This window comes from Eupeodes corollae, chromosome 2 (genome assembly GCF_945859685.1).
Source record: "Eupeodes corollae chromosome 2, idEupCoro1.1, whole genome shotgun sequence".
Taxonomy (NCBI): Eukaryota; Metazoa; Arthropoda; class Insecta; order Diptera; family Syrphidae; genus Eupeodes; species Eupeodes corollae.
Genome location: NC_079148.1, coordinates 140,983,836 through 140,994,821, shown reverse-complemented (window position 1 = coordinate 140,994,821; position 10,986 = coordinate 140,983,836). Strand labels below are relative to the sequence as shown.

Sequence of the window (10,986 nt, the reverse complement as noted above, 5' to 3'; positions counted from 1 at the left end):
TAATAGAAAAAGCATTAGAAAAAAAACAAGTATGTTCAGCTATTTTCTTTGATGTTACTCAAGCTTTTGACAAGGTTTGGCATATGGGACTTGAGTACAAACTGCAAAGGGATCTTTCCAAGCAGTACTTTGAAATATTAAAATCGTACATCTCAGACCGATTGTTTAGAGTAAGGTACGATCAAGAATACTCGGAATTGAAGAAAATAGAAGCCGGTGTACCACAAGGAAGTGTCCTAGGTCCTACCCTGTATTTACTATATAAAAGGGATATTCCAGTTGGTAATCACACCATAATGGCTACTTTTGCAGATGATACCGCAATTTTGGTACCCGACGAATGTGTCTCTAAGGCATCTGTAAACTTCAAAATGCCGTCGACACAGTGAGAGCTTGGTCCGAAAAATGGCGTATCAAACTCAATGAAACAAAATCTTCACATATAAACTTTACAAATAAAAAGATAAACAATATTCCAATAATCATTAATAATCAAACTGTACCTTACACCAATACGGCCAAATACCTTGAAATGACTTTAGACGCAAAGCTTAAGTGGAAAGAGCACATAATAAAGAAAAGAGAAGAACTAAACTTGAAATATAGAAAAATGTACTGGTTGCTTGGTAACAACTCATCAATCAATCCAAAACAAAATAATGCTGTATAATCAAGTTTGGAACTATGGAATCCAATTATGGGCTGTACAAAGAAAACAAATACCTAAATCATCCAAAAATTCCAAAGCAAAGTCCTTCGTGGAATAGTTAAGGGTACATAAGAAATACCGATCTACATCGTGGCTTACAAATAGAAATGGTTACAGAAGTTGTCAAATAATACGCTGTATCGCACAAAAAGAGATTGCAAAGTCATACTAATTCTGAAATGGAGCCCGTCTTGAATATAAGAAACCTTGCGAATACTGCCAAGTGTCTTTTGAAGATTTCCTCCTATCAAAAAAAAAAAAAAAAAAATTAACTGATTGAATATTTTTTTTACTTTACTCTTTCATTTTGTTGTACAGTTGTGTGACTATGGCTTAAAAGGAACATGCATTGTGCTGAGCGTATTATAAGCTCACTTAGACTAGACCACGTGGATGAATCTCAGTTAAGTGACTTCTGGACTTTCTCCTTTCAATTGATTTAAAATTCTTTGTATAAAAACAGTTTTTCACAAAATTATCAGGATTGATTACATGATGTCGTTATACAATAAATAAGACATACAAAAATTCATTTTTGAAAATTTAAAAAAAAAACATTTTTATTTTCATTTATATGTACAAAAATGCATTACGACACAAACTTACACTAAAAGAAATTAAACTTATATTAAATCAAGACCTTAGACCTTAAGCTTCATCATGGCATTTTGCAGAACTTGGAATTCCGATCCAATTATACTCATCAGGTTCTGAATTTGGAACCTTGAATCGAGAATGTCAATACTTTGAGTATAGGGATTGTATCGGACACCGAATGGGCGGGGAATTGAGTTTGCAAATTTTCTAAAAAAAATTAAACCAAAATTAAAATAAGTTCAGAAAATTGGGAGACTTTTGTTGCAGCTTACATTGTTTTCTCTTTGGCGCTCTCAAAACTATCTGCAACATAATAGACCTCTTGGAATTTCGTAATGGGATATTTAGTAACGCCTGTTATCGATGGATCAAAGGTCTTCAACTGTGGCTTATCGGTTAGACAATATTCTAATTCGGCATAAGATGATAAGAGACCAGCACCGTAAGCTTTGATTTCGTTTCCCTGCCGACACAGTCCATATTCCACAGTGAACCAGAAAATCTACGGCAAAAAAACAAAATAAATACAAATTTTTTGAATAATGTCGTTATTTTTACGGTTGCTAGTTTTTCAATATAATCATCTGGAGCCCCGAGAGAAGCCAAACCAATTTCTTGACTGAACTGTGCAAATGCAGGATCGGCAAAGAGTGGAGCGTGTCCCAGGAGTTCATGACACACGTCTGGTTCTGGGGTGTACATTGGTTTGCTGGGATGCCTTATATATTGAGTGGAGTGGAATACACGGAAGGCTAAGCCAGCGAGAAAATCACGGGATGATAGCAAACCAGCGACGGGCCTCAGAGTGAATCCAGTACAATCTTCGATTGAAATTCAAAATAAATAACACTCATTCAAATCTTCAAAGAAATTCAAACGTACCTCTTAAAAAGTTTGACACATCTTCCATTTGAGGGATATTGTCTTCCCTGTATCCACAATTGTCCACAAGGAGAGGGAACACATGGTTATACTCCCGACAGGCATGAGTTTTGTAGAGTTTGGTGAGATTTCTGAAGATCTGTCCCCAGGTTGCGATTTCTTCTTTAGTGTAGTCAACTTTTGGCAAAGGTTCTCCGTGCTTATAATTGTAGGCAATATCAGCAAAGTACTTCCTAAACAAACAAACAAACAAACATTTATTTCTAAGTTCCAAGATGGTTTATCAAGAAAAAACCCACCTCCTAGCACGATAAACAGGATCCGTGAATCCAGGATGATCAGAATCCAACTCAGATCCATACGATAAAATTTGATTAGCAAATCGATCTAAATCACGAATTCTTCTTGGGAACCATGGAACAGCCGAAGTGTTGTCTTTGTAATCTCTTGAGATGACATTGAAGTAACTGGCGTTTTCTTTTAAGTCATCAATAGCACTTCCCAAGGAACCAACTTTTCCATCACATTCGACAAAGAATTCATAACCTGGGACACGAGTTGATGATCGTGATTCGATGTGGACCAAATTGACGTTGTTCTTTTGGAAGATTTTCAACATGCTAGCCAGAGCACCACTGGCTTCGGTTTTAGGGGAGAAAAGAAGACAGGTGTTGCGAGCCTGTTGGGCATCGATGCCTTCAACGATGTAAGATGTGCCATCGATGCGAGTGGGCTGTGGGATATTAAAAAATGTAAATGTGTTAAGAAATGTTCTAAACGTGTTTAAGTTAAGGATGGAAAAAATTAAAACCATGAACTTTAGATGTTATGTTGACGGTTAGAGTGGGGAACCTCTTAAGTACAAAAAAATGTATTTTCAGCATTTTAAGATAGATTTAAAAATCTGAGAACGCAAAGAGATTTTAGATTCTGTTGTTTCAACATTGGTTTTATGCCAGCACTGTATTTTCTTTTCAAAAGTCCCGCCCATATAATGTCGATATACCTAAACTTCAGAAAAAAGCGGCTTTTTTAAAGAAGAAAGCATTTGGACAAAAAGCAAAATGGTTTCAGTTCGATAACAAAAACTAAAAAATCTTCATAAGAAAATTTAATAAAATCCTTAATATTCAAAATATAAACTTAAAAATTATGACAACAAAAACATTTTTAGTTTTTATAATCATTTTTGAAGAGTTATCATCTGTATACAAAATTATTGTATTGATAATAACTTAAAAGTATTTCAAAGATTTAAACTTTTTCTGTTTTAAATTTTATTTAAAAAAAACTCCCATCTTTGTTTGCATAGTTTTTTAATTCAAATTCCATTTCTAGTGGACACGAAGCCTTTTAAAAATATAACTTGTGCAAAACACTGAAAAAAAGTTATCAATAAATCTTTTGGTTTCGGTTTTTTAATATACTTAAAAAAGTGCATATTTTTTATATTTAAAAATAACTTAAGAGACTTTGAGTAATAATTACAGAGAAATGGGCAGAGAAATTAGTTTCAAAACTTTTATAAATATTGATGCTTTAGTTTTCCTTAAATCTTATGTTTACCAAAATAGTGTTGGTGATCAATATTTGCTAATTTGTTGAAAATTGACAATAAACTGAAAACTCACAAAAATTTATTCTTGGGAGCATTTCTTAAAACTGCAAATAAATATTGATCCAAAAAATTGTATTCGATTTTCTTACATAAATGTAAGTACAATTTTTAAATCTGATATTAAATTTTGTATCTCTGGTTCTTAACTGAAATATTTTGATAGCCAATTATAATAGTTTTAGAATTCTGATATATTGCAAAAAAAATCATTAAAAATACTTCGAAAACTTTGTAGTTGAAATTGAAGTGTAAGCTGTTTTCTGACATTTTCAAGATTATAAACTAATCCAGTCGTATTTTTGTAGGTTTTTATATTACATAAGAAAAAACAGCAGTTTGAAATTCGGATTTTATGATACCGTTTTTCGGAATTCGTAAAAGTTTCCGAATAAGATATAATTCGTGGTACGCTTATTTATAAAATTTTTCGTAAAATAAGTTTCAGGTTTTTGTATTGGTTATTGATTTGAGATATAATTGCTCTTATAAAATTCTTCAAGTCGTTTTATGAACGTACATAAGTACATTTATTCTCGGGCCTTGAAACTTAAAGAAATGTCAACATTTTCATTTCGAAAAATTGGTCTTCCAAAACGGGGACTAAAAAAAATATTTATGCGCTTTCAGACAGTATTTCAAAAACTCGAAATAAAATTGAAGAAAATCGACTCTCAAAATTTTGTTCCTGTAATTCCTCTTTCTTTATTTATTTTTTCCTTGTAATATATTTAACAAAATTAGTATAAAAGATTTACATGCATGGCTTACAAGCCGTCTGCCGGAAACTCAAATTATATGAATTAAATAAACATACGTATAGAGTTTTACATCCACTTTCTCCATTTAAAATTGCAAAACATTCTTCAATTGTAAAAAAACTTTTATTAAAATATAATCTTCGGATTTCCTGTATGATTGGACAAAACGCTAAGAAATGAGAAATATTTTCAGCTTGATTGAGGTTACATAGTTAACAATTTGGATTCAAATCATTTCTGTGAGGTCATTGTTATTAATGAAGTGGGAAAAAATCAAGAGACACAAAATGCAACCCTGTGGTACTAACGTTTCAGATTTCAATAGATTTGACAATCTCATACCAATTTTTATTACTGAACTTGTGTTTGATATTAGATGTTCATATATTCTTATGAACTTTGCAGACAAGCCTTCACCTGTAAGTTTGAAAAGTAGTAACCTTCTGTTCTGAGTCAAAGGCGGCTTCGAAATCTACAAAAAATGCATAGAGGTTTTTTTTTAAATAAAATGTTTAGCAACAATCGTTAGAGTAAAAATTTGGTCTATTGTAGAGATTTTTGATCTGAAACCAGCTTGGAAACAACTTATTTTATTATTTCTTTCAACCCAGAAACAAGCCTTAGGTACAGTAATTGAGTGAAAATTTTCCGCAGAGAGCTGAAAACAGAGATTCCCCTATAGTTGTCCGATAGGATAGGATCTCCCTTTTTTAAAAATCACAGAAATGTATAAAGATCGGAAGCTATTTCGAATTGTCTTATCTATAAACATCTTGTTTATTAAAAGTAAAATTTGTTCTAGAAATTGTGAGCTGGCATTTTTTTAAAACCCGGTTATTTGACCAGGGTCTGCTATGAAAAGTGTTTTGAAGTAAGTAGCCACTGTATCCACATCAATAGCAGAGACCGTTGACTTATTATTTCAGCCAGCTTGAATGCGTACATTTGACCAAAATGTTCTGGAATCATTACAATGTACAAAATTCAACGAGATATTTTTTAGATATTGTTGTTTTTTGAGGCTACACAATCTTCTGTACGAATTATTTGCCTGAAGATATAGGGACTTAGTTATTGTTTTTTCTAAAGATTTTAAGAAAAACGAAAAATTTGTTTATACTTCTCCTACATTCATCGTCATACCAACAAGATTTATAGTATAGACATATTTGCTCTATTGTGAGAACTCATGACAGCTGATATTCTGATGGTGTCAAAAATTAAATCCGTTGAGACATCTACTGTGTTGGAAACCAGACTTGAAGGATTGATTTGGTGTTGAAGTAGATTTCTTCTATAGATATCGGATTTTAAATTAATCCAACGTAGCTTTTTGCATCCGTTTTCAATTTGTTGTCGTAAATCGCATTCAGTGGTCCTAAATTTGCAAGAGGCACATATATAGGAAGATGCGATGAAAAGGAAGCAGTAATCACCTAGAAATCATTGACAATTTTGAGCCAGTCACCCTTTTGAGTTTGTGCATTTATCAATCGATTCTCTTTGGAATGCCAATTCTTCAAAATTTAAGAACGAAGAATTTTGGAAAACTCCTATTCGACTGTTAAAGTCACCAATTATTAGAATATTTTCATTAGTTTTTTTAAAGTTTTAAGTAAAGTAAAGTAAATTTGTATTATTAAATAATGTTTTCCGGTGAAGACACAGAAAATAAATATTTAGATTTCACTATTTTTGAATTTTAAATCTTGGCTTTATACTTTTTCAGCTGCGAAGTAAAAATACTTTGAATAAGAAATTTTGGTTTACCGCAAATATATCAAGAACTGCTTGAAGTTATTAATTTGTTTCAACTTAAATATCTAAGCAACAGTTAAATTTTAAAAATTCATACATTTCTTAAAAGATATCCAATCAGAATTTTGGTAAAAGAAATACAAAAAAATGCTACTAAAAATTGTGTTTCGAAATAAATATCTCGGGAACAAATGAAATACAAAATATTGTTATTAACTTTTGATTAATTGTTTAAAAAATCCAATTTACCACTTTTAATTTTTTTTAAATTTTACTACTACTTAATAAAACGAAAAATACGATGTTTTATTAGCCAAATTTATACTAAATTACATCAGAATCCTTAATTACGTTTCTTCTAACATTTCACAATTTTGAAGCAATAACACTCTCTTTTTTGTTGGAACATTTTAAGTTCTTGCACGGTTAGGGCCGAAAAGTTTCTCATCCTCCAAATATTTCAAGCTAATGAGCCCATTTTATAAGAATAATACAAATTAGTAATCCCCATTTTCACTTTTCTTATTCTAAAAGAAGAACGTACAAGTCTAAGCTCTCGTGAGTTGCAAAACTACTTCTTAAGAAGATTATACCTTTCACTTGCATGCGTTGATGTTCCAAAACGAGTTTAAGAACACCATCATTATTGTTTGTTATGTAACCAACATTAATTTCCACTTTTGATTGAAATAATTTGGTTTGGATGGTTTGACAATCAGGATTTAGGAATATGTTTTCGAATGCCTACTGGCATACTTTATTTTACACCAAAAATGGTATTGAACGTTGTAAGTGTTACACACAACATTTTAAAACGAATAAAGACACGTCACGAAAATTATTTTTAAATAAACCCAAAAAATATCCTTCTGTGTATTTTAAATAAATTATTTAAATATTTACGAACATTCTATGAGTCTGTCACTCTTCTTATTATCACAACATGGCGTATTTTAAAACCATTTTCTTAGTTCTTACCTTCTCAAATGAGGTTTGTCTTTCGTACATGATGTTGTCTTGTTTTATAAATTATATATTCCTTTTTTGTATATCCAATATTATTTTGTGTTTATATTTTAAAAATCCAGTTAAGTTTGAATGTTGTATTCTTCTTGAATCTCGGTACAATAATTCAAAAATATAAAATCCACGAAAAACTAAAAAATATTATAACGTAAATTAAACGCGATCGGTTTGTGCCACTATATGGACCATAAATCAAGCACTAAAAGAATGAAACACGACTGCTGACTTAAATAGACTTCTCAACCTTAATCGAAAAATCGAAGCTGCTGCTTTATGTACGCTTACGTTTTGCGGTGCGGTGGTGATAATGATTCCCCTTATAGGTTATCGGGGGTAAAATTATCGCCACTACCATCACCATCATCAGCCAGAGCCATAGCCAGAGCCAGCCAGCCAGCAACGTTAGCGTCAACTTTATCTACGAGTACCTACAACTGCAGCTATAGAGATTGAGAATCCTGTTTAATAATAATTAAATAAAAAAAATCATCAAAATGGTAGCAATAGCAACTAAAACCAGAAGGCAAAATCAACTTTAGTTGGTATTAATCTTTAAATAGTAAATTCAATCAATTTAAACTAAGAACAGTGCCGGAATGACAAAGAAGAGTTTATAGGGAACAAGTTATGAATGTGACTACTGGAATAATATCGGATTAAGAAACTTTTGAAGCCTTAAAATTGGGTTTTTAGTAATTTTTTCATATATAAATGGTGTTTGTTTTAAAGGTACCGAAGTTTGGATTGAAATAAAAAAAAGATAATTAAAAGCAAAGATAAGATAAAAGCGACTTCACATATGGCGTTAAAATTTAATTCACGGTTCCGTAACGTGAAGCTATGCGTTTACCAAACTTTTTCTTTAATAAAACAAACGTTGCAAAACAAATGGGATATGTTGTGCCATCTTGTTGAAGCCGCAATTTCTGCACATCGAAATACGGCCTTGGAGTTTTAATTCTTTAAACACCAAATTAAACTTTAAATCAATCACATGACTGCTGACAAAATGGGCGCCAGTGAAAATAGTGTTGTCAACTTAAATTTATATATCCTTAAAGTTGCTGTTATAATCATTTAATACAAAATGGTGGCAAAACAGCTTTCTTGAGATGACGTCTCCTTTTATATGGATCCAAGGCTGGACTTACGACTCTTGTAATTTTGGAATCATAATGATCGACTGATTTTTTAAAAATATATTTAAGAACCACGTATGATTTTTTCTAAAAGGAACACATTTTTTTAACAACTACCCAACAGAAGAAATATTCAACTTTCAAAAGAGAATGTATTTTAAATTATGAGTTTGGTCAATTTAAAAAAATCAAGGGTAAGCAATATCATTAGCACTTAATTTAAAAAACCAAATATTTACAAATCTGTCCCTTCCATAATATTTTGGGACAAAATTATTGAGATCCAATTGAATGTTCAAACAATTCTTGGCCTAACTTCTAAGAGTCTTTAAATTTGTGACGAAATTGAAATTTGAAAATGGTTCCTCAAGCGGGATGATCTTCGTTTCTGTTCCATTTTAAATGACATTTGTAAGATTTTTAAATTTAGTTTGTTTTCAGATTTTACTTCGTTTTAAAATATTTTTTTTTTTGTAGTAGTAATTGCTACTGTCTTTATAAAATGGCTACTTTTTTAAGTTCGTTATTAACTTGTTTGAAAATTTTAAATAATCTACGATAATAGCTTTATATAATGTTGACGGTCAGTCAGTTACTTTAGAATTGAAAATTGGAAAGTTAGAAAGTTCTTGACTAACTGTGAATTTGAACTTGTTGACTTAACTTATTCTCGTTTTACAAAACATTGAAAAGTCCTTGAAATTTACTTCAACAAGATCAAACTTAAATTGTAATTTTTTCAAGATTCGATGTTCCAGTATAACTACTAAATTAAAAAACGATTTCAGGCCCGTAAAATTCTAATTCGACTCTGAAAACCGCATTTCCATAAGTTTGATGTTGAGAGGTCTTTTTGCTGTTTATTATTATTACATTTTAATTAGGTACTTTAAATAAAAATAAAATAAAGAATAAGAAAAAACATGTTTTTGTCCAGTCATTGGAAAACAATTATGACGTCTCTACAGATGTACTACATACTCGTATTTTATTTTTGCCAATATTATTCCGGCTATCATTAAAAGGTAGTTTAATGGTTTGGTTTAAATTTTTAGTCACGTGTGCAAGTTTGGATTGAATTAGAATGTTTGTACCTAAGTTAAATATTATCTTTGATTACTTAATTTAAGCCATAAATCCAAATTTTAATGGCAATTTAAATTTAGAAAATAAAAACAATTAATAAAACCTGATATTAAAAACTATTTGTTCTTATTTGAATTGCAAATCGACAGCTGAAGAATTTTCTTTAATACATTTTAACAATGTAGATTGACATTTTGCAGTTGTTTTACCTACTTTTTTTTATTTTTGCAAAACAGGTTAAAAAGTGAAGTTAAAGAAAATATAAGTCTTCTTACAATAATAAGTGAATTTAATTGTAGTAACCGACTAACTAAACATGTTTTTAAGTAGGAAATCTGTGTGTACAGTGATACAGGTTTTAATTTAATTACTTGAACATGTAATCAGATGGAATTTGTATATTACTATTATCTACTAGATTATTAGAATATTTATTTTTTAAATGAGTTCAATGAATTATTATCAATGCAGTTCATATTAAAATTTAATTCTATTCTGATTTGTAAACAAATACCTAACCACTTCTCCTATCATCAAATCTGTTTTGAAGCTGACATAACAAAGTACTGATGCTTGTATGGATCCTCAAGGGCACTTTATAAAAATTTAATAAAAAAAAATCTCATTGATATTAAAAATACACGAAAAAAAAAGGATGAGATTGTAAAACTTGTTATTATTTTTATAAAGAAAATTAATTCATTAAATGATTCTGACTTTTTTGTCAAAAAAAATTTTTAAAATTCACTCCTATGTTATTAAGTGTCAGAAATGCAACTGAGAGAATTTTGTATCTGCCTACTTCTCTGATGTAATGGATAATGATACTACTGTTATCCCATGTGATTCAAAACTCGTACCTACATGAAGATCGCCGCCATAAAATATTTCATTAAATATATGTTTGTATGTGTATCCAATTTTTGTACCTTATGTAAAAATCATATCGAGCTCAATTTTAAAAAATAAAAGAAATAAGGCCTTGTTGATGTTCAAACTATCCAAGAGTGTTGAGGCGCTTAGAGTCTACCAATAACTGCAATACTATTTTGTGACTTATTCAAACTTTTTGTACTCTCAATTCATTTTTAATACTGAGTATTATCTAAAAATGTTCAAATGGTAGATATGAGCATTCAAGAGGACACAAGTGTTCTCAGGTTTTTCTCAAAACATACCTCTGTGTATCAACTCCTACTCTAACCTCCCTGCGGTGAACATCGGGTGCCTAGTACCTCATCTGGAAAAACAGCCCGCACGACAATACTTACGACAACGGATTCATGCTTATAGATTTTGCTGAGGGACGAAACGTCATGGTAGCCAGTACGCGTTTTCCACTCTTCAACATCCACAAAGGAACTTGGAGTTCACCAGATCAATCTACCGTCAACCAGATTGACCATATTGGGA

At 30.8% G+C, this 10,986-nt stretch overlaps 1 protein-coding gene across 1 annotated transcript; it reads right to left on the bottom strand.

Moving 5' to 3' along the window:
* Nucleotides 1–1,239: 1,239 nt before the first annotated feature.
* LOC129947037 (protein henna) lies at nt 1,240–7,697 on the bottom strand. Its single transcript, XM_056057471.1, has 6 exons — nt 7,301–7,697; nt 2,488–2,921; nt 2,189–2,421; nt 1,865–2,127; nt 1,579–1,808; nt 1,240–1,513 (listed from the first exon to the last, which is right to left on the bottom strand). The coding sequence occupies exons 1-6, from the start codon at nt 7,328–7,330 to the stop codon at nt 1,351–1,353; spliced, it is 1,353 nt and encodes a 450-aa protein (XP_055913446.1). The 5' UTR covers nt 7,331–7,697; the 3' UTR covers nt 1,240–1,350.
* Between the last annotated feature and the right edge of the window lie 3,289 nt (nt 7,698–10,986).

What these genes read in the sequence shown, in the direction of transcription:
- LOC129947037 (XM_056057471.1), bottom strand. Translation starts at nt 7,330, where the DNA reads ATGTACGAAAGACAAACCTCATTTGAGAAG. An exon ending in GACAAACCTCATTTGAGAAG is followed by an intron (nt 2,922 to 7,300) that starts GTAAGAACTAAG and finishes AATATCCCACAG; the next exon opens with CCCACTCGCATCGATGGCAC. An exon ending in TGTGTCAAACTTTTTAAGAG is followed by an intron (nt 2,128 to 2,188) that starts GTACGTTTGAAT and finishes TTTCAATCGAAG; the next exon opens with ATTGTACTGGATTCACTCTG.